This window comes from Eleutherodactylus coqui, chromosome 4, assembly GCF_035609145.1.
Source record: "Eleutherodactylus coqui strain aEleCoq1 chromosome 4, aEleCoq1.hap1, whole genome shotgun sequence".
NCBI classification, from domain to species: domain Eukaryota; kingdom Metazoa; phylum Chordata; class Amphibia; order Anura; family Eleutherodactylidae; genus Eleutherodactylus; species Eleutherodactylus coqui.
In genome coordinates this window covers 93,160,309-93,184,671 of record NC_089840.1, presented here as the reverse complement: position 1 = coordinate 93,184,671, position 24,363 = coordinate 93,160,309, and the positions used below count along the sequence as shown (strand labels likewise).

Genomic DNA, 24,363 nt, shown 5'->3' with positions numbered 1-24,363 from the left:
GACAAGCAAGCACCTCCAGGGCATACAGCGCGAGTTCAGGCCACGTGTCCAGCTTCGACACCCAGTAGTTGTAGGGGGCAGAGGCATCACGGAGGACGGTCGTGCGATCGGCTACGTACTCCCTCACCATCCTTTTACAGTGCTCCCGCCGACTCAGCCTTGACTGGGGAGCGGTGACACAGTCTTGCTGGGGAGCCAGAAAGCTGTCAAAGGCCTTAGAGAGTGTTCCCCTGCCTGTGCTGTACATGCTGCCTGATCTCTGCGCCTCCCCTGCTACCTGGCCCTCGGAACTGCGCCTTCGGCCACTAGCGCTGTCGGATGGGAATTTTACCATCAGCTTGTTCACCAGGGTCCTGTGGTATGGCATCACTCTCGAACCCCTTTCCTCTTCGGGTATGAGAGTGGAAAGGTTCTCCTTATACCGTGGGTCAAGCAGTGTGTACACCCAGTAATCCGTAGTGGCCAGAATGCGTGTAACGCGAGGGTCACGAGAAAGGCATCCTAACATGAAGTCAGCCATGTGTGCCAGGGTACCTGTACGCAACACATGGCTGTCCGCACTAGGAAGATCACTTTCAGGATCCTCCTCCTCCTCCTCAGGCCATACACGCTGAAAGGATGACAGGCAAGCAGCATGGGTACCCTCAGCATTGGGCCAAGCTGTCTCTTCCCCCTCCTCCTCATCCTCCTCATGCTCCTCCTCCTCCTCATCGCGCTGAGATATAGATAGGAGGGTGCTCTGACTATCCAGCGACATACTGTCTTCCCCCGCCTCTGTTTCCGAGCGCAAAGCATCTGCCTTTATGCTCTGCAGAGAACTTCTCAAGAGGCATAGCAGAGGAATGGTGATGCTAATGATTGCAGCATCGCCGCTCACCATCTGGGTAGACTCCTCAAAGTTTCCAAGGACCTGGCAGATGTCTGCCAACCAGGCCCACTCTTCTGTAAAGAATTGAGGAGGCTGACTCCCACTGCGCCGCCCATGTTGGAGTTGGTATTCCACTATAGCTCTACGCTGCTCATAGAGCCTGGCCAACATGTGGAGCGTAGAGTTCCACCGTGTGGGCACGTCGCACAGCAGTCGGTGCACTGGCAGATGAAACCGATGTTGCAGGGTGCGCAGGGTGGCAGCGTCCGTGTGGGACTTGCGGAAATGTGCGCAGAGCCGGCGCACCTTTCTGAGCAGGTCTGACAAGCGTGGGTAGCTTTTCAGAAAGCGCTGAACCACCAAATTAAAGACGTGGGCCAGGCATGGCACGTGCGTGAGGCTGCCGAGCTGCAGATCCGCTACCAGGTTACGGCCGTTGTCACACACGACCATGCCCGGTTGGAGGCTCAGCGGCGCAAGCCAGCGGTCGGTCTGCTCTGTCAGACCCTGCAGCAGTTCGTGGGCCGTGTGCCTCTTCTCTCCTAAGCTGAGTAGTTTCAGCACGGCCTGCTGACGCTTGCCCACCGCTGTGCTGCCACGCCGCGCGACACCGACTGCTGGCGACGTGCTGCTGCTGACACATCTTGATTGCGAGACAGAGGTTGCGTAGGAGGAGGAGGAGGAGGGTGGTTTAGTGGAGGAAGCATACACCGCCGCAGATACCACCACCGAGCTGGGGCCCGCAATTCTGGGGGTGGGTAGGACGTGAGCGGTCCCAGGCTCTGACTCTGTCCCAGCCTCCACTAAATTCACCCAATGTGCCGTCAGGGAGATATAGTGGCCCTGCCCGCCTGTGCTTGTCCACGTGTCCGTTGTTAAGTGGACCTTGGCAGTAACCGCGTTGGTGAGGGCGCGTACAATGTTGCGGGAGACGTGGTCGTGCAGGGCTGGGACGGCACATGGGGAAAAGTAGTGGCGACTGGGAACTGAGTAGCGCGGGGCCGCCACCGCCATCATACCTTTGAAAGCCTCCGTTTCCACAACCCTATACGGCAGCATCTCCAGGCTGATAAATTTGGCTATGTGCACGTTTAACGCTTGAGCGTGTGCGGGTGCGTGGCGGCGTACTTGTGCTTGTGCTCCAACACTTGGCTAGCGACAGCTGGACGGTGCACTGAGAGACATTGGTGGATGGGGCTGAGCACAGCGGAGGTGAGGGTGTGGGTGCAGGCCAGGAGACGGTAGTGCCTGTGTCCTGAGAGGGGGGTTGGATCTCAGTGGCAGGTTGGGGCACAGGGGGAGAGGCAGCGGTGCAAACCGGAGGCGGTGAACGGCCTTCATCCCACCTTGTGGGGTGCTTGGCCATCATATGTCTGCGCATGCTGGTGGTGGTGAGGCTGGTGGTGGTGGCTCCCCGGCTGATCATGGCGCGACAAAGATTGCACACCACTGTTCGTCGGTCGTCTGCACTCTCAGTGAAAAACTGCCAGACCTTTGAGCACCTCGGCCTCTGCAGGGTGGCATGGCGCGAGGGGGCGCTTTGCGAAATAGTTGGTGGATTATTCGGTCTGGCCCTGCCTCTACCCCTGGCCACCGCACTGCCTCTTCCAACCTGCCCTGCTGCTGCACTTGCCTCCCTCTCGAAAGACCTGTCCTCAGTAGGCGTAGCAAACCAGGTGGGGTCAGTCACCTCATCGTCCTGCTGCTCTTACTCCGAATCCTCTGTGCGCTCCTCCCTCGGACTTACTCCAATTACTACTACCAGAGTGATAGACAACTGTGTTTCATTGTCATCGTCCTCCTCACCCACTGAAAGCTCTTGAGACAGTTGCCGGAAGTCCCAAAGCCTCATCCCCCGGACCCTGGGAACTTTCCAAAGGTTGGGCATCGGTCACGACAAACTCCTCCGGTGGGAGAGGAACCATTGCTGGCCATTCTGGGCAGGGGCCCGGGAACAGTTCCTGGGAGTCTGCCTGCTTCTCAGAATGTGTCATTGTAATGGAGTGAGGAGGCTGGGAGGAAGGAGGAGCAGCAGCCAGAGGATTCAGAGTTGCAGCAGTGGACGGCGCCGAACTCTGGGTGGTCGATAGATTGCTGGATGCACTTTCTGCCATCCACGACAGGACCTGCTCACACTGCTCATTTTCTAATAAAGGTCTACCGCGTGGACCCATTAATTGTGAGATGAATGTGGGGACGCCAGAAACGTGCCTCTCTCCTAATCCCGCAGCAGTCGGCTGCGATACACCTGGATCAGGAGCTCGGCCTGTGCCCACACCCTGACTTGGGCCTCCGCGTCCTCGCCCGCGTCCACGTCCTCTAGGCCTACCCCTACCCCTCAGCATGCTGTATTACCAGTAGTGCAGAAACAGAACGCTGTAATTAAATGTGCCGCTTATTGGCCTGTGGTTGGAGGCTGACTTCGCTTACAGAACGCACAGCAGAGGCAGGAAAGAATTTTGCGCAAGCCTGCTGTAACACTTAGCTGGCTGCGTATGAATTAGGACAACTACCCCCAGCAGAGACCCAGTACACAGAGGACGGTCACAGGCAGCCCAAATAGATTTTTTTTCCCAAATGTTTTTGGAAAGGCCCACTGCCTATATACACTAAATATGTCTTCTGTCCCTGCCTCACCACTACTGGCCCTGGACAATGTAAAATTACTGCAGACTGTTTCACTGTGGACAGGAATACAGCGGTGATGTAAGAGGCAACACAGAGGCAGGAAAGAATTTTGCGCAAGCCTGCTGTAACACTTAGCGGGCTGCGTATGAATTAGGACAACTACCCCCAGCAGAGACCCAGTACACTTGTGGACAGGAATACAGCGGTGATGTAAGAGGCAACACAGAGGCAGGAAAGAATTTTGTGCAAGCCTGCTGTAACACTTAGCTGGCTACGTATGAATTAGGACAACTACCCCCAGCAGAGACCCAGTACACTTGTGGACAGGAATACAGCGGTGATGTAAGAGGCAACACAGAGGCAGGAAAGAATTTTGCGCAAGCCTGCTGTAACACTTAGCTGGCTGCGTATGAATTAGGACAACTACCCCCAGCAGAGACCCAGTACACTTGTGGACAGGAATACAGCATTGATGTAAGAGGCAACACAGAGGCAGGAAAGAATTTTGCGCAAGCCTGCTGTAACACTTAGCTGGCTGCGCATGAATTAGGACAACTACCCCCAGCAGAGACCCAGTACACTGAGGACGGTCACAGGCAGCCCAAATAGATTTTTTTTCCCAAATGTTTTTGGAAAGGCCCACTGCCTATATACACTAAATATGTCTTCTGTCCCTGCCTCACCACTACTGGCCCTGGACAATGTAAAAGTACTGCAGGATGCAATGCTCTGCACGGCCGATATACAAAAAAAAAAAAAAGTGCAACACTGCAAAAAACAGCCTCCACACTACTGCACACGGTTAGATGTGGCCCTAAGAAGGACCGTTGGGGTTCTTGAAGCCTAAAATAACTCCTAACGCTCTCCCTATAGCAGCTCCGGCACCAGCAGCACTTTCCCTGATCTCTGTCAGAATGCATCTGTGGCGAGCCGCGGGAGGGGCCGATTTATATACTCGGGTGACACCTGATCTCGCCAGCCACTCACTGCAAGGGGGTGGTATAGGGCTTGAACGTCGCAGGGGGAAGTTGTAATGCCTTCCCTGTCTTTCTATTGGCCAGAAAAGCGCGCTAACGTCTCAGAGATGAAAGTGAAAGTAACTCGAACATCGCGTGGTACTCGTCACGAGTAACGAGCATCTCGAACACGCTAATACTCGAACGAGTATCAAGCTCGGACAAGTACGTTCGCTCATCTTTACTTATCAACAAACTAGCAAGCTAATACACCACTGGTAAGTCTGTACAGCACTATATAATAAAAATATTTTTCGGTAGAAGTATAAATTTCTGCTAGATGCAGGTTCAACCTCTGGGAGGTAAACAAGGCATTACGCCGAAACGCGTTCTTGTTGTACCATGTACCTGACTATGCAAGCTTAAGACGAAAATAAAGCAAAGAAAATTCAACTAATGTGTCCGGATTCCTACATATCCTCTGTCATGTCAACCTCTGGGACCCTGAGTTGGCTGCAGGTCATTGCATCCAGGTGGAGGATGCATGGAAAGGTTGCAAAGATGCAAGGATAGGAAACCTTGCATCGCCCTTGCATGCACATCGCACACACATTGCACGGCATGTGATGCATTAAAGGTTTCATTGAAATCAATGGCCTAGGCGTTCCAAGGAATGCAAGGAGAAAGGATATGCAGTGATTTGTTTCATTGCTCATGTGTATGACTTCATTCAAAAGCATGGGGTTCATATTCACGCAAGGTTTGTGTATCTCACAATGCACAAATCTCGCAGGTGTTTCTCAGTAGGCAAAATATGTATGTTCCTTTAGTGCTGTAGTATTGCCAAGCTGCCATTAGGACAGTATAGGAGGTACTGCTGTCAGTAGTCTAGGCAAATGAACTAAAAAATTAGCTCTCTTGTTATTATAAGGAAGAAAGGCTTCAGCAGCATCCAAGGTGCAAATTCAGTATCCAAAAGGTTTTATTTTCCCATCACAAAAAACAAGCAGGCAATGTTTCGGCCATGTTGGCCTTTGTCAAGGTTGGGTCTCACAATTTGTGCTGCTATCGGACTTTCTTCTTAGCTCTCTTGTTATTAAATTATTATTATAGTTGCTGTAAACTAGCCTACTTTTGTGAAACTGCACAGATCTCAATTAGTCTGTTGCTATTCTCTTTACATTCCCATTGTCTATTTTGTGATATGAGAGGAAAGAGGAAAAGCTGTTTGCTAGAAAACAGTTAGTTTACGCCCAAGTGTCCTTTACCCCCTTAACGCCACAGGACATAAGGTTATGTCATGGCAGCATGGTACTTAACGGACAGGACATAAGCTTACGTCATGCGGATGGCATGGGTTCATAAGTGAGCCTGCGCCAGCCGGCAGCGGGAGCTGGCTGTCGCTTATAACTGACCTTCTGCAGCAACAGCGGAGGTACATGAGGATAGCGACCCCTTCTGTTAACTTACTACATGCGCTCCCTCTGTGATGTCATCCGACCCCTGCAATATAATTACGGAGGGCCGATGGGTTGTCATAGCAACAGGACACCAGGCATCCTGCTTTGCCATTGCCTATGATCGCTATTACAAAAGATAAGGCAATAAGGCACTATAGCACATAAATCCTGCAATACTTTATCATAGCGATCAAAGCTGCTATGGTTCAGGTCCCCTACAGGAACATAAAGAGTGTAAAAAAAAAAAAAAGTGTAAAAACTAAACGTAAAAAAATAACAAAAAAGACCTATTTTGCTCACTTTCCCCTATTTGTATAAATAATTACTAATGTAAGAAAAAACCCACATATTTGGTATCATCGTGTCCGTAATGACCAGTACTATAATTTGAGCACACTATTAATCCTGCACAGCAAAAAACATTAAAAAAATGGAGGCAAAAAGCTTATTTCGTTCATTTTTCCTCCCAAAAAGAGCAATAAAAATTGATCAAAAAAGCCATATGCACCCCATAAGGCCTTAGTCACACGGGCGTTTTTTTCGCGTGATTTGCGCATGCGCATGCGTCCGGCGATTTTTTAAAACCATTGCTTTGCAATGGTATCGGACACATGAGTGCTTTTTATGCGCTCATCCGATAAATTATGGAACAGAAATCGCAGATCGCACCTATCTGCGATCTGCGATTCCTGTTCTCTTCTCTATATGCGCTCAACGGGGCCGGCGGCAGCAGCGCCGACCCCATTGAGAACATACAGAAGACAAATCATTCTTCTCTGCCACAGCTGGAACAGCTGTGGCAGAGAAGAACGATGTTTGCCCATTGAATTCAATGGAGTCGGCAATACAGCCGACTCCATTGAAAGCAATGGGCTGCCGGCGTGCGCTGGATGAATTGTCGGGAAGGGGTTAAATATATAACCCCTTCCCTGCAATGCATCCTTAAATGTGAAAAAATAAAAAAAATGTACGTACTCACCTGCTCCCGGCAGCTGGAGATCCCGGCGGCCGGCCTGCAGTAGGTGTGAAGGGGTGTGACTAAGACTGGCCCCTGATTGGCTCAGCCTGAGCCAATCAGAGGCAGATCTCAGTCACACCCATTGATGAATTCATGAATGGGTGTGACTGAGACTTGCCTCTGATTGGCTCAGCGCTGAGCCAATCAGGGGCAAGTCTGAGTCACACCTCCTTCACACCCACTGCAGGCCGGCCGCCGGGATCTCCAGCAGCCGGGAGCAGGTGAGTACATACATTTTTTTTACTTTTTCACATTTAAGGATGCATTGCAGGGAAGGGGTTATATATTTAACCCCTTCCCGACAATTCATCCCACACGCCCGCAGCGCTTGCATTCAATGGAGCCGGCTGTATTGCCGGCTCCATTGAATGGAATGCGCTGGACAGCTCCGGCCCGTTTCTAATGAAACGCGGCTAGGAGCAGATTTTCGGGCGATTTTTGGGCCGATTTTTCGGCGCCGGTCACGCGATTTGTGCATTCGCATTTGTCATGCGATGCGCAAATCGCGTGAAAAAACGCCCGTGTGACTAAGGCCTAATGGTACACATAACAAATGCAGCACCAAACACAAATTTCAAGCCCTCACAGAGCTACATCCATGGAAAAATAAAAAAGTTATGGGACTTTGAATACAGTGATGTAAAAATAATTATAATTTCCAAAAATAAGGGGTTTTACTGTGCAAAAGTGGAAAAACTTAAAAAATGATATTTTGGCATCATAATCGTACTGACTTGCAGAAAAAATTTATTATGTCATTTATGCTGTATGATTGACGCTGTAAAAAAATAAAATAAAAAACAATGACAGAATTGATGTGTTTTATCTCCCTGCTCTCAAAATAAAAATAATAAAAGTTTTACAATACATTATATGCACACAAAAATGGTACCAATAAAAACACTAGTTCTCCAAGCAAAAAACAAGGTCAACAAAAAAATAAAAAAGTTATAGAGTTTGAAAATTTAGAGATAAAAAACTCAAAAAACATTGCTTCCTCAAAGCCAAAATAATCTATGTCCTTAAGGGGTAATAGGGGTCAAAGATAGAGAACAGGAAAAGAAAAACAAAAGGCTTAATCATTTGCATACTTCCCAGTGTCTGCATTCTAAATGATGCTAACACCCAGCAGGCCTGCTTGCCCACTGTTGGGTAGGGCTCCCATACCCCTTCTCCCTCTGCGTGATTCGCTTTGATGTATTTTTCCACCAAAATTTGGACTTTTAGCGAGTTTGCACGTGTATCTATGAGGCCATATATACTTCTTACAACAGCCCTGCTTAACTCTATCAATATGACCTGTCTGCAACTACTCATTTGTAGCTTACTCTTCCTGTAAGAGCAATAAGGCCTCCTGCATACGGGCGTACTTGCATTGCGGAGTCCGTGGCGGGCATCCGCCTCTGAACTCTGCAGCAAAAACAGCCCATAGTATTCAATGGCAGAGCGCCATATTATGCATGCTGTGATTTTGTGCGGGTTACACATTGCCGGCTTCCATTGTAGAAATTGGAAGCCGACCATCCTGTGGCACTTCTGCAGTGAGCAGTGCGGAAGTATCGCGGGATCTGGATCATTCCAGAGGGCCGGCGGCTACTGCACACGCGCGATGGAGTGCCAGATGGCATAACCACAGCATTGTGCAGAGCCACCGGACAGGTAAGCAGGGGTCACCGGCTAGGCACCGGGACGAACTCCGCTGTGGGAATCCTGCATGCGTGGTCCGTCCCACCCATGTGCAGGAGGCCTAAAGGAGTAGTAAATGTTTCACAAAACTGCTGTAAAAATTGCAACAGAAAAAATAAAAGGAAAACAGCAACAAAACCAGCCCTTGTAAACGTACCCTAAGGGCTCATTCAGACGAGCGTGTTTACGTGCATACAAATGTCCACACAAAACCGCACGTCTATTAGAACCCTTGGTTCCCTATGATGTGTTTATATGTCAGTGTTTTACAGGCGTGCAAATGCACATGCCTGCGAAACATAGGACATGCTTGCACCATAGGCCCGTGGTGCGCGCCAATATTCCCCGAGGGGAGTACCCTTGTCACTGAACACTGTGACAGCAGACAGTACTGTCACAGTGTTCATTGACAGGGGGACTTCCCACGGGGAGTAAAGAATCCCCTGCCACAGCTGTCACTGCTGTTTTGCCATTGCTTTTAATGGGGCTGCCGCTGCTGCGGACCCATTGAAAGCAATAGGAAGCTGGCAACCCCTGCAGAGATTTTCAGGAAGGGGCTTTAAATATAAGCCGTTCCCTGAAAATCATTCCTAGCTTGTGTAAAAAATTAAAAAAAATATATACTCACCTCTCCGCTGCTGCTGGGGATCAGGTGCGTCTAGTCGCTTGGGTCCTGTAATGAAGTTCTTTCAGCAGGAAGGGATTTAAAATGAATAGCTGAGTGCTGCTTGTGATTGGCTGAGCGCTAAGACAATCAGATACAGCCCTTTCAGCAGGCGGGGATTTTAAATCCCTGTCTGCTGAAAGAACTTCATTACAGTGCTGGGACCTAAGTGGCTAGACGCGCCTGAGCCCTGGCTAGGGATGATTTTTCAGGGAAGGGCTTATATTTAAAGCCCTTCCCTGAAAAATCACTGCAGGGGTTGCCGGCAGACCATTGCTTTCAATGGGGCAGCCGGCAGCAGCCCTTGCTCCATTGAAAGCAATACTGCACGGACCTGCATTCATGCGTGTTTGTGCATGTATGTGGTCGTGACGGTTTTGTGCACACGTATGTACACAGGAGCACACGCTCATGTGAATAAGGCCTAACAAATGTCTTGTAAGGTGAATGATAATCAGTGTCTATCTAGTGCCGCTCATCTCTGTATAATTGAATGCACAAATTATACTTTTTTTTTTTTTCGTTTTACACAAGTTTCAATGGGGAAACCCATAGACATGTATTATAGAGCAGTGAATTCCAGCATGCAGTGTCAGAATTCTCTTGCTGTTTGTCAGGCATTTTAATAGTTTGCTTGTGCTATCACCAAATTCATGATGATATGTGTCATCAGACTGCTGGCTGAGAGCTCAGTTCTGCAAATTCTATATTGAAACTGACAAAACTACAAATAATTACATGGAATACTGGGATATTTACATTGTGTGAAGTAGCTGGGGACTGAAATCCATTAATTTATAACCTTTCAGTAGATTTTTTTTTGTTGGATTAGATTTAATATAATGTCAAACATACATGAATAGCAAGATTGGGACATGTTTTGAATTCCAGTGGCTTTCATGTAATTGTTGTGAAGACAGTGAGTTCTATATAATGTTTATTGTAAGCATATTTATAAAAATATAAATCCCCTCACCCCTCCCCCCGGTACTGTATAATGGGGCTTTGTATGGTCATAGTTTTATGAAAATTAAGCAACTTTCATTGCTGCTCTAAGATTCCTAATGCTAATCCTGAAAGGCATCGTACAGAGCAGTCACAATATACTATCCTGCTTGTCCCAATAAAAGGCAATTCAAAGAATACAATGTTTTGAGATCAAGCTGATAAATATGTATAATGACATATTCTACAAAATTCAGCTCTCTACAATCTGTCTTAAGTATAATGAGGCAAAGGTTCAAAAATGTGTTTTTACATTCCACTTAGTAAATGAAAAAACATTTTATGCTCAGTAGGACTAATTCACTAATGTGAATAATTATTGCATTCTGAATATGATGTCTGTCTATCTTTTACCCATCATGAATGAATTGGGTGTAATGCTAAGTTTAAATATTAGTCTATGTCTATCAGGTCAGGCATACAGAAATATGGTCAAAGGGGTTTCCGACAACTTACAGAAAATAGCCCAATGGTAGGTAAAAGCATAAAACATTTAAAACAATTGCTCGCCCTCTCATGGTGCCTCTGGTCCAGCAGCTGAAACCTGGATCCTTTCACTCTGGTCCCTGCTGAAACAGGGGGCAGAGGCAGCTGAGGCCAGTTATTTCTGGCAGCAGTCATATGAGAGATTAATGTGATATCAGTGTTTCCTGTTTCAGCGGGGACCAGGTCAATGGTGCTGAACTAAAGGCACAATGAGATAGTAACTTTTTTACTTTCCTGGGGGTCATTTTGTAACCCTTTGCAATCCAATTTTAGATTCAGCATTTCCTAGGGGGCTTTCTCTTTCTGACATTATACAATGGTGCCATCTACTGGCCAGAGCCAGTACTACGGTATGGGACATGCTGGAGAGTCCCCGGACAACAGAGTGGCCAGTAATATACAGTAAGAATACCCTGCCGGATGTCTTCCAACATCCTAGCTGTGCAGCCTTCAATCAGAATGTCTTCAGATGTTAGACAGTGGATTGGAAAGGGTTAAAATCAGTAAACCCCTTTAAGTATTCCTTAGACATACTGTATGTATTAATATCCATGCACCTAGCTCATAACTGTTTTATATATCGTATGAGGCTGTTAACTTGGCCTCCTTGAGTCCTGATATCTCAATAATGTGTCATCCAAAATAATAAGACATATTTTTAAAAGATGTAATCAGAGGGACATAAAAAAGAATTAAAATGAAAGGCAATTTGAAGTAGTAGGCATTCATAAAATGTTATTTTTTAGTAGAAGATGCAAAAGAAGGGTATGCTAGAGATGTTGTAGTGTTGAATATTGAAGCCATGAAGCTGGACATAAGGAAATAATAGGAGGAAGTGCAAAGCCAGACTTTGGGGTTATTGAGTTATATAGCAATGGGATTGTGAAGATATTTGGACTGCACACAACTCATTATTTTGGGAAACCTTTTTTAAGTAATTTATTTTGAATTTGTACATTTTTGACACAAAAATCTAAAGTCAATTTACAAAATGCCAAGTGATAATGCATCTTGACCTTATAAATCCTTGAATATGAATGTTTCTTGTATTAAATAAAAGATTAAGAATGCACTATTTACCATCTTTACAAAGAAACATGCCTGCCTGATCTCAATGTATGAAGACACAAACAATTTTGGGAATTAAAAAAAAACTGTTATCAGCAACCTTCGTATACACATACCTCTTTTATGGAGGAGCACACTTGCATGTCTGCGTCCATTGCCATTCTCAACATAGCAGGAGTAATTTCCTAGATCTACATCTTCCACTGAGTCAAATATTAAAGAGATCGATACTTCTTGCTCTCCAAGATGTTGCCTAAGAACTCTTGAAGAGAAAATAGAAAAGAAGCAATTATTTGGCTTAATGTGGAACTAAAATCCAGGTTTACAGAACAGTAAATCATTTATTTCAAGGGAAGATGCTTTTCAGAGAAGTTTAGCAGTGGGCCGTGGAGATAAATAAAATCAAACTACAAGTGCGGACCTGTAGGTTACATTTTATGATCTGATTTTAGATTTAAAGCTTACTTGATTCTTGGGTGCAATTCTAAAAATATGACTTACAGTATAGCTAGAAGTTCAATAAATAAACTATTAAGACTATGAAACAAACTTAAAATATAGTGTCTCTGACAATATGCTTTGCTAGTACTAACATGTATTTACAGAGATTTTGTCACAGCAAAGTTTTATTTTGGCTGAGCGTATGTTTGTAAAAAGTAGATTATTCACTGCAGCAAAATCTTACTTTATAATCTGACAGCATATATGCAAATGTGCCCACCTGAGCCCCGAGTCATGCCATCCAGCCTTTTTCTGCACCCCTTCACTGATCCAGCAATGCCCCTAGCTGTCATTGTCAGTGTGTTTGCTGTGTCTGCAGCTCAGCTTCAATGCACTTGTCCGCTTCCAACTAGCTGCAGCCTACTAAAGAGTGCCTCAGCAGTTAGTATCCTAGTGTGCAAAGGTCCTATTGTGTTTCTGCCTGATCTCCTGGTTTTTAATTCGTGTCTGTCCTATTCAGCTTTCACAATTTCTTACATTCTGACCTCAGCTTGACTATTGCCTATAATTTCATAGAATGGTAGAGTTGGAAGGAACCTCCAGGGTCATCGGGTCCAACCCCCTGCTCTGTGCAGGATTTACTAAATCATCCCAGAAAGATATTTGTTCAGCCTTTGTTTGAACACTTCCGTTGAAGGAGAACTCACCACCTCCCGTGGTAACACGTTCCACTCATTGATCACCCTCACTGTCAGAAAGTTTTTTGTAATATCTAATTTGTGTCTCCTCCCTTTCAGTTTCATCCCATTGCTTTTAGTCTTTCCTTGTGCAAATGAGAATAGGGTTGGACCCTCTACACTGTGACAGCCCTTCAGATATTTGTAAACAGCTATTAAGTCTCATCTCAGCCTTCTTTTTTCCAAGCTAAACATTCCCAGATCCTTTAACCGTTCCTCATAGGACATGATTTGAAGACCGCTCACCATCTTGGTAACTCTTCTCTGAACTTGCTCTAGTTTGTCTATGTCTTTTTTTAAAGTGGGGTGCCCAGAACTGGACACAGTATTTCAGATGAGGTCTGACTAAGGAAGAGTAGAGTGGGATACGCGTTCCAAGTTTTTATTATGCTGTGATACTGTTAATTAAGGCTAAAGATTTTTTCCATACCTATGAAGGCGGACTTTCTTTTTACTAAAATTCCTATTTGATATCATGAAGGACTACACAAACTGCCTAGGATGGATACATAGCCGAGCCACAAGAATCAAGTGAATGCAGGAAAAAGGGTGAGTGTTTGTTTATTTTTGTTATAGTTTCTTCTTACCCTCTGTCTGAGTTAATTGAAATCTGTCTTTCTGAAATCCAACTTTGAGGTCTGAGTTTTCTCAGGTCTTCCTCCCCTTTTTTTCCAAAATTCAAGGATAGCATGATCACTGCCTCCTAAGGACCCAGCCACTCTTACTTCCTCAACCCTTTGTCTTCCTGCTTTATGCCGAAACGTCGCAAGTTTTGTTGTTCCCGAAACGTCGCAAGTTTTGTTGTTCATGCTGATGGAGTTTTTAACTCAATAAAGATGATAATTGGATTTGGATTCTCTGAAGATTCCAGGATGTCTTTCTGAAATAGCTTCTACTTGATGCTGCTCTCCATACACATTTTCTCTAGGCTGCATTGGGATCTTTGAAGTCCGGATCCCCTAGGTGAGCGTGCATCTATTGGCTTGACGCCATACTCTATCCTTCTCTCCCTATTTGTGAGCCTATCAGGCTGAAGGTGTGCTGCTGAGATCTTTTGTTTTTCCTGCTTTATGCCCTGACTCTCGTCCTGTTCTTAGACTATGCAGAAATTCTGACTGTCTTGACTTTTGGTCTCTTTTTCGACTATGCCACAATCCCACTTGTTCTGACCATGGCTCTGTTCCTGACAACATCTCTGTGTACACCCTCTGGTACTGTATTATAGTAAACCAAGTCGTGTCAGCAGCCTCTTAACTGAGATTGTTTACAGAGCAGCTGTCTGGGCATTCCCTGCCGTAAAACACAGATCCCAATTGGTGGGGTTGAATGGTGAAAATTGAGGACTCCCTGGTGCAACCCTCAGATCTATCCCTAAGTTAAATCAGTTTAGAGGCACAATGGATCCATGTCCGCTGTTATGACACTTGTGTTATGATGAAATCGAAAATGCGCATGAGAACTTTTCCTACTATGGTTGACACAGTGTGTGTTTTAATCTTGTTATAATAAAGTCTAGTTTTATTTAAGACTTCCTGGTGCTAGAGTACTTTTATTATTGCGACAAAGAGCAGCCACCAGAATGCACAATGGGAAGAGAGTAAAACAGTGCAGGCAGAATTCTGTTGGAAAAGCTTGGGTTCAAACGTGTCATTAGCACTGAACATTCAGGTATCCAGCCCCAGATGTTTTGGCCAGAGTCCGGGATCTCCAAAGAGTGCCACGTCAGCATAGAGAGGAGGAGGGAGACCAGCGATGCTCATCCATCTCCTCTGGAGTAAGAAGCTAGCCCTGTCTGTGATCTGCACACAGGTGGTACCACTGAGGACGTTCTGTAGGCTGCTTCACACCCACCTCCTCCTACTGCAACGCCTTGCATGCTGTGTATAGTGTAAGTAGTAAGCACAGTACTTACACTCTTTTCCATCTACCCTTTACATTTTGCAAAGCATCATCTCTTATTATATAGTCTTCCTTGATTGTTATATACAGTATTGTCCGTTATTATGTACATCCCTCTTTAATCATTATATACAGCTTTGCACCTTTTTATATACAGTACTCCTTTAGTATTATATACAGCATTGTCCCTTATTGTATATTGGACAGTGGCCTACTTTATCTCCTTTATTATTATATTTACTGTCCCCCCTTACTATGTACATTGACCTATGTTATTATATACATTGACCTACCTTATTATATGCAGCGTTGTCCCTTATTATATACATTGATCTTCATTATTATTATTATTATTATTAACAGTCATCCCTTATTATTTACAATTACCTCCTTTATTATTTTATACAGCACCCTCCCTTATTAAATACATTAACCTACCTTTTTATATACATAATGCCTCTAAGGGCTTAGTCACATGGGCGCATCCGCGCCTGTATTACTGCACTAAAAGACAGCCACACTGCAGATGTGGATGAATCTCCGCACCGCTGGAAGAAAGAACATGTGACCGGCTTCATTGCCGGTCATGTGTTCTTTCTTCGGCGCTGCGGAGAGTCGTTTGTCCTGAAGTGTGGCCGTCTTCTTCGTGCAGTAAGTCCTCAGTCACACGGGCGCATCGGCTGAAATTTCGTGCATCGGGAATCGTCCGGATGCCTTGGGGTAGAGCATTCCAGTGGATGGGTGCTGCTCTGGTGAAGTCCTGTAGGCGAGCATGTGAGGTTCATATTACAGGGGTGTTTAGTCTAAGTGTGTTAGCCGATCGGAGTGAGCGAGCTAGGTGGGTACTGACAGGAGGGAGGCGATGTATGCTGGTGCGGCACCATGCAGAGCTTTGTGAGTGAGGTAGAGGAGTTTAAATTTAGTTCTGCAGTGGACATGCAGCCAGTCCAGCCACTGGCATAATGCAGAGGCATCTGAGTAATGGCTGGATAGAAAAATGAGCCTAGCTGACGCATTTTGTATGGATTGGAGCGGAGCGAGTCTAGAGCGGGGGAGGCCAATGAGTAGCGAGTTGCAGTAGCCAAGCTGGGAGTGGATGAGGGCGGCCACAAGTGTCTTTAGCGTGTCTGTGGTTAGGAACGGCCATATTTTAGCAATATTTCTGAGGTGCATGTCGCATGTTTGGGCCTGAGGTTGGATATGGGGGGTAAAGGAGAGGTCAGAGTCCAGTGTGACCCCAAGGCAGCAGGCATGCCGCTGGGGGTTATGATGGTGCCAGACACTGGAATGAAGATGTTGAGGGGAGGTCAGTTGGTAGCTGGAAAAACAAGGAGGTCAGTTTTAGAGAGGTTTAGTTTGAGAAAAAGGGAGGACATAGTGTTAGAGACAGTGGACAGACAGTTGGTGATATTTTGGAGAAATGGTCCAGAGATCTCACGAGAGGAGGTGTATAGTTGGGTGTCGTCAGCGTAGAGATGGTATTGGAGGCCGAATTTGTGGATGGTTTGTCCAATTGGGGCAGTATAGATAGAGAAGAGAAGGGACCAAGGACCGAGCCCTGGGGTACCCCAACATCGTGAGGAAGTGGAGCATAGATAGAACCAGCAAAGGAGACACTGAAAGAGCGGTCAGAGAGGTAGAAAGAGAACCAGGAGAGCGCAGTGTCCTTTAGACCAATAGAGCGGAGCATATTGAGAAGGATGTTATGGTTGACAGTGTCAAATGCAGCAGACAGGTCAAAGAGGATTAGTAGGAACATATCAAAAAATTGACTTGGCCTTGATATTCTGCAGATCTCAATCCAATCAAGCATATGTGACATGCGTTGTAAAAATTAGTTAGATGCACAGAGGCCCCATCTCTCAATTTACAGGGTTTATGTAATCTGCTGCAAATGTCTTGCTTCCAGATATCACAGATCTTGTCGAGTTCAGACTTTGATTGGTTCGAGCAGTTTCAGTAGTCTAAGAGGGGCCTACACAATATTAGACAGGTGGTTTACTGTTGTGGCTGCTCAATGTATGCAATATACAGTGATGCCTTTTTGCATAATGGAGTGATGCTTAATTGGAAGATTCCAATGTCTTCTTATATTGCAGAGGGAACTTTGGGCCCTCTCAGGCACCAGATCCAGGATGTAGCTACTACCTCTGCACACCTTATAGCTACAATCCTGAATATACAATTCTTTATAGGAAGTGCACATGGTGTCACCATCTATGCACTTAGGTGTCAAGGTAATGGAGTATCAACTGTACCTTCCTATCAGGATTAGTGCATTTTTTTGAAGAATCCAAATAATGTTGCAAATATTCTAGTCAGAGGCACAAATGGTACTGCCTCCTTAGGCCAGGCTCAAACGAGCGTATGGTCACAGTACATGTGCAGGTTTTGGTACTGTGTGCAGAAATGTACTCTCCATAAGCCCTACACTGTTAGCAAACACGGATATTTAGAATCAATCCAAAACTCATTAAAACAGATATCAGCAATTGTTGCTTTCTCAAGTGGCTGGTTGTGTGGTAGTTATATCAATGCCCCTAATTGGAAGATGAATGGTTAGAAAAGTAAGGGCCCTTTTACACGAGACGAGTTGGCTAAATGACTGTAGAAGAGCTGACATCCCCGCTAAGGTTGTTAGCGCTCATGCACAGCGTTTAGACAGAGAATCTTCACCACTGGATTGCTGGACTCTCACTGACCTTTTGGTTAGCGCTTCATCTTCTACGTGAAGCGCTGGGGGGACTGCATTACATGGAAAGAGGAGGCTGTGTTCCAGCGATAGGTTTTATGCTGACTGACAGTCATCGATAACGACTTGCAAACTAATAGTAAGTGATTTATTTGTACTTACACTACACAATTTGAATCCTGCACTGAGCAGTGGGTTGGACCAGATGACCCTGGAGGTCCCTTCCAAATCTACCATTCTATGATTTTTGCGTAAATTTTGTTTGTTTGAATGAAGTTTGAGCAATAATCCTTATGTATAAATGGGCCATTAGGGACTTTATGATAAATAAAAACACAGCTTTTCATATCAACATGCAACTGTTAACTTATGTGGAAAAAGGTAAAAATTAGCTTGAAAGAAAAACTTGCAGGGTGCTTTTAATATAATCCTGCAACACTTCTGTCTCAGTATGCACACAAAAAGGTGAAATCAATAAACACTAGATAAATAACTAGTTGGTATTCAGATATGTTCAATGCTTCAAGGTCTTGAGTATTTTTTAACAGCCCATATTATTCACAAAGTTGCTTCCCTACTGTGGGTAACATAGTGCTTTCTGATAGCAGCCATTTCAATAGCAAACATTTTTTTTCTTGCTTCAATTGGTCAAAATATGCCTGACGGCTACTGTACAGAAAAAGGCAATAGATCTGTATCTACTTAAAAGGATATATTTACACATGGCAAATTTGTTGCAGAAAAATTTGTGACTGTTCCATTAATCTGAATGGGGGTTGCAGAAATCCGAGTGCTTGCCATCAAAACGTCAGATGAATGGAATAGATTTAACAAATCTGCCACATGAAAGCGACCATTTCTGATAAAATATAGCCTTTATTGATTTAATTAAAAACAAATAAGAATAGAAAAAAGCCCTTTATGGTCCTAGTATATTACTATCTAAGGGAGGGGTACCTGCCCTGACAAAGACAACCCCACTCTCGAACCTCTCTCTTGAAAACACAATTCTCATAGTAATACAGAATTGGAAAGAACAGTTGATCCAGGAAAGAAACACAGAAGCTTCTATATTACAGTGTCCTAAGAGTGTCTGGTCTAGAACAAATAATCAGTTAGCCACACATCTCTATTGCTACTGGATATAGTGGATCTAGGATAATACCTGTATTGGTCTAAAGATGGAAAAATGATGTGGTACACAAAACTCCAATAGTTACAGATCTGAAACAAGTAATTAGTTAGCCATATATCCTTTTTTAATAGATAATAACAAGACATTAGGCACTATAAGGAATCAAAACCAGAAAAAAAGCAGAGTGCTTCCTAAGATAGTGCATCAGATAAATATGTCATATATAAGAAAGAAACTTGCTTATCTTATACTCTTGTACTAAAGGCACAAGAATCATAAAGATATAATGTATCGCTAAATGGTATGCAGCATCAACTGGTCAATCCTGTGTAAATGCAGGACCAGCAAGACATGTTGAAAACCAAATAAAAGACCAATGACTGCACTCCCCATTCAAATTTCCAATGGAACACTCAGAATTCTATAAGTCTGAAAGTTAAAACGTTTATTTATGTCAAATTGAGATGCGTTTTAGAGACATGTCTCCATCCTCAAACCAAAAACATGTATAGACAAGATGCTCAGAAAACACACTCCTCATGCGAATTAACGATATTTACATCTCCTGCTGTAGCAGAGAAGACATGTATGACTGTGTCTCCATGAGCACTACGAGCTGTAGTAGATTGGATGACACAAATGATCTGTAACTCTGCGCCACATCATAATCATAGTTCTTTTCTTTTATACATTAACCACTATAGATCTGATAAACAATGTCATCACATGCCAAACAAATCTGACACATCTTCTCTAAAATGGCGTAATTTATCAAAGAAACACAATCTTCCCACAATCTGATAAAATTAAACATCTAAAGGGCTCTTTTAGACCAAACAATTATCATTCAGATTTAGGCCTCGGTCAGACGACCGTTTTTTGCCGCGATTTGCGGATCGCATGTCGGGTGCGCATCCGCAAATCGCGTGACCGGGGCCGAAAAATCGCCAGAAAAATCTTCTCCTAGGCACATTTTCGTTGAAACGGGCCGATGACAGGAGCGCTGTCCAACCCATTGCTATTCAATGGAGCCGGCAATACAGCCGGCTCCATTGAAAGCAATGGGCTGCCGGCGAGCGCGGGTTGAATTTTCGGGAAGGGCTTAAAAATATATTGAATGACAGCTGAGAGCTGCCCCTGATTGGTCCCTGCGCTGAGCCAATCAGAGGCAGCACTCACTCACCCATTCATGAATTCATGAATGGGTGAGTGAGAGCTGCCTCTGATTGGTGAGGGCTGTGACCAATCAGAGGCAGCCCATTCAGCAGGCGGGGATTTTAAATCCCCGCCTGCTGAATACTACTCAGAGCAGTTCAGGAGAACTGCCGGCCGGCCACGGCGGAACTCCGGCTGCACAGACAAGGTGAGTATAGATGTTTTATTTTTTTTTACACATTTTTGGATGATTTTCAGGGAAGGGCATATATTTTTAAGCCCTTCCCGAAAATTCATCCCGCGCTCACCGGCAGCGCATTGCTTTCAATGGAGCCGGCTGTATTGCCGGCTCCATTGAATTTAATGGGCAAACATCATTCTTTTCTGCCACAGCTGTTACAGCTGTGGCAGAGGAGAATGATTTCTGTAGTATATGTTCTCAATGGGGTCGGCGCTGCTGCAGCCGGCCCCATTGAGCGCATATAGAGAACACAAGGAATCGCAGATCGTAGATAGGCGTGATCTGCGATTTCTTGTGTCCTATAATTTATCGGACAAGCGCATAAAAAGCGCCCATGTGTCCGATACCATTGCAAAGCAATGGTTCTATAAAATCGCCGATCGCATGCGCAAATCGTGCGAAAAATTGCCCATGTGACCGAGGCCTAATGCTGCATCCTGTGAATCTCAATGATAAACACTGCCAGAGACTGAATGACTCATGATAATTCGCTCGCTTGTCATTCGTCGTTCAGTTTATGCAGTCATAAAAATCAAACAACGATCTGCTTGTTTAAACAGGCAGTTGTTCATCTATGAACGATAGCCTGTTTACTGTGAATAGAGGCAGGCAGCCAGAAACAATCTCCGGCCTCTCCGCCTTCATTCACTGAATGATTATCACTCCTGTGTGAAAGCATAGGAGCAATAATCTCAAAAATGACTGTTGGGGGTTAAGCACCCAACAATCAACCCATGCAAAAGGACTCTAAGTATAGCCATATAGTTGATTTACTCTTGAGCTCTCCCATTTTTGGCTGATGGTTAAGCCAGTGGGCCTTGAAAAAAGGGCAGGACTTTTTTTGGTCTCTTATTGCAAGCAAAATAGTAGCATTAGCTTTACTTTATACCAAGACACACGCTTGTGAGAAGGTCAATGAGAAAATGGAGGATCTCTTGCAACACATATAGAAAAATATGTTTACACAAACATTTAATTTCAATATGTGATGAAATAGGTTGAGAGGAAGAAATTAAAAGAGGGGTAGCTGCGACTTATTTCTAGTTTTTGTCTATTAGTGTTCCTTTATGTTTCACAGTTTGCCCAAAAATGCTCATAGGTGAAATTTCAATTTATCGGGATTAAATCTAAGTATAAAATCATTTGCATACATCGGCAAGAGTAAAATAATAATAATAATATAATAAAAAATATCTATGAGCGATGAAAAAACGTATAAAAAAAACAATATTTAGAAAGTATAAATTTTCCACACTTGCTAAAAAGTTTCCCATATTTCTATATTACCTTATATCACTTTCTCTGACTCTCTTCTCATCCAAATCTTCAATAAACTTTTCCCCTTTCATCCAGTAAATTAAAGGACTGACATCACCACTGTAGCCAAAGAAGGCTCTGCAGGTTAAATTAGCTGAGCTGCCTGTTGGAAAGAAACAAAAGGAGTATAAACATATAAATTGTTTCCTTTACCTAATCTTAAAGAATTCTAGAAAGCAGACATTGATCACAGTAATAAATTAGATAAATGAACAGTAGCACTTTCCAAGTTGTTGCATTTACCCTCTATTTGGAGCTCTCCACTGGCTCCATCATGTGCTAAATGGAAGATTAAAGACTTCTTTCCACCAGCAATAAATAATGCTTCTTTACATGCTTTTTGAGGAACACATAGCTGCTGAATTTCTATTGTATCAAGAGACTAATTTGTTTGTTTGTTAATACTAGGTAATAGGAAGTTATTCCTCAAAGCCTTCTACAAGGAGAAAAGAAGTGCAAAATAGTAAGTTATTTCTAATGCTGGGGATTATGAATTTTAACTAATGGAGCATTTAGCAGTCTTTTCACGTGTAATTGAGAAATTTGAAAGTACTGTATTGGGGGAGGGGGGGGGGTGGTCAATGAGCCAGAAACAAAGATGGCCAGCTTCTCTGACTACACTGTGCATTGGTATGTATCGTTAGTAGAGATGAGCGAGCACCCAAATGCTCGGGTCCTTGTTATTCGAGTCGAGCTTTTCGTAAAATTCGAGAGCTCTATTCGAGTATGAACCACATTGACTTCAATGGGAGACTCGAGCATTTTTGTATGGGACCTGCCAGTTGCTGAGCTTTTTTTTTTTTTTGTTCTCTCTCCCTCCTCCCCCCCAAGCCAGCCACAAACTACCATTGACGTGCGCAGCGTCACAGCGGGGAGGGGCCAAAACTGGGGCAGGGTCAAACACGACGTGATGCTCGCTCGAGTAGCAAGCACCATCGACTATGCTAATACTCGAACGAGCATCAAGCTTGGTAGAGTACGTTTGCTCAACTCTAATCATAAGTCTAAGGGTGTTTTTAGATGGAGCGATTTATCATTTGATTTATCATTCAAACTACTGAATGATCGGTATTTAAACCAAACAATTAGCAGACGAGCCAATGATGATTTTCATCCTTGCATAAAATGAGCGATGAGCAATAAGCAAAATATCGTTCATCGTAGGATTGTTGACTGTTTTTACACCACATTATTATTGTTCAAATTCGAATGATCAAGCAATTTTTTGAACAATAGTTGTTCCATGTAAATGCACCTTTAGACACTATGCTTGCTTTGATTAACAGGTGCTGCCCACATGAGCAGCAATGATCAGTCAGATCAGCATGTAGTGTTTTAGACTACTGATACATACTATGTACAGTGTGCATCAGCTAGTCAGAGAAGCAGTTCGACCATTGTTGTTTCTCCAGGCCTGGAGGGACACTTTAACCCCCGTCATTGTGCTTAGTACCCAGCTCCTTTGCATTTTAGCCTACTCCCTAGCAATATTCATGAACATTCAATTCACACAAATGGAATAGTAAAGCAAGTGGTAGAAACTGATATGTGCATTTTCAGCTGGGCTGGTGGGAAGGGGTTAAAACAAGTATTCTGTTCTGTAACCTCTTACTTTCTACAGGTCCATTATAGATCAGAAAGAGACTGCATCATGCCAATCAGTCGATCACAGAGACTTTAGGATTGTGTGAGTTGCACTGTGATAAACTCATAGCGGTTGATGTGATATCTGTTTGTCTGAGCGGTCCACAGCCACAGAAAGGATATGCTTACATGGGGCAAATGCTCCGCAAGGTTTTCACTGTGGATTTGCGTGTGGTAAATAAACAGTGTACTACAGTAACAGCAAAGTGGATGAGATTTATGGAAACACACTATGAAAAAAATGTCTGCAGTATAAATTGACCTGTGGTGTGGATTTTAAGTCCACAATATGTCAATTTATGCTAGGTATGGGTGATGGATTTGTTGCAGATCCTCCGTATGCAGTTCCATAGAGAAGTCAAAAGATGCAATAAATCCAAACACTTGCTGTGGATTATCGTGGACATAAAAATTTGCAGATAGGGACACATTAAAAAAGTACAATAAATACATTACACTCACCTCCAGCTTCTCTCTGTTTCCCTGTAGAGTCTTACCTGCTCCCCTACCAGTCTCTGGATCGTGGTCCTCAGCCATGATGTGATGTACTAGCTATTGCCAATCACAGGTTGTATTGATCATATGGATCCAGATATCATCGCTAGAGGCCAGGACACCCTGGATAGGGAGCAGGCAAGACTCTGTACCAAACACCGAGAAGCTGGACAAGGTGAGCATTGTTTTATTTTTTCTTGTAGTCCCAATTTGCAGAGTACCCTTAACTTCCAGGGATGTCAGCCATTACTACAGGGGGAATTAAAACTATCTGCTAATTTTCAGAAGGGGAAATAATATTTCTTTTTCTAGGTCTTTATTCATATTCAATATGAGAAAATTAAAGTTGCAAGTATATAATCCGGAGGAAACCACTCAGTTTTTGTTATGTAATGAATCCAAAGATGATTATGAATCTAGCACTCATCTTGATATAAAAGTAACAAGCCATCGCTGATGGTCCAGCATCTTCCCACAATGTTTCCTGTTCTGCATTTAAGTTCATTTCAGCATAATAGAATAAAGTTTCTGCTTTTATATCAAGACAAGGTCTGGATTTCACAATTCTATTTGGATTCATGCTGTAGTCTGTGACCAATGCAGCGTATTTTCCCTGCCATTGCAATGTCTGGGATGTGAACACGTAACTTCAATCGATTGCAGTAAGCTGGCAAACATTCTTCTTATCTTTGTTATGCAATACAGTCCTTTTTTCACAACAGTATGTCTTGGCAAGATACAAAAGATTTCTCAAAAGTGAAAACCCAT

The 24,363-nt window shown here is 44.1% G+C and overlaps 1 protein-coding gene across 1 annotated transcript in view; it reads right to left on the bottom strand.

The window, feature by feature from the left end:
* IL1RAPL1 (interleukin 1 receptor accessory protein like 1) overlaps positions 1–24,363 on the bottom strand; it is a 774,220-nt gene that overhangs the window by 72,484 nt on the left and 677,373 nt on the right. The window contains exons 7-8 of the mRNA XM_066601569.1: positions 21,427–21,559; positions 11,956–12,101 (exon numbers count right to left, since the gene is read on the bottom strand). Of these exons, the coding sequence (XP_066457666.1) occupies positions 11,956–12,101; positions 21,427–21,559 (279 nt within the window). The remainder of the gene's footprint in view (positions 1–11,955; positions 12,102–21,426; positions 21,560–24,363) is intronic.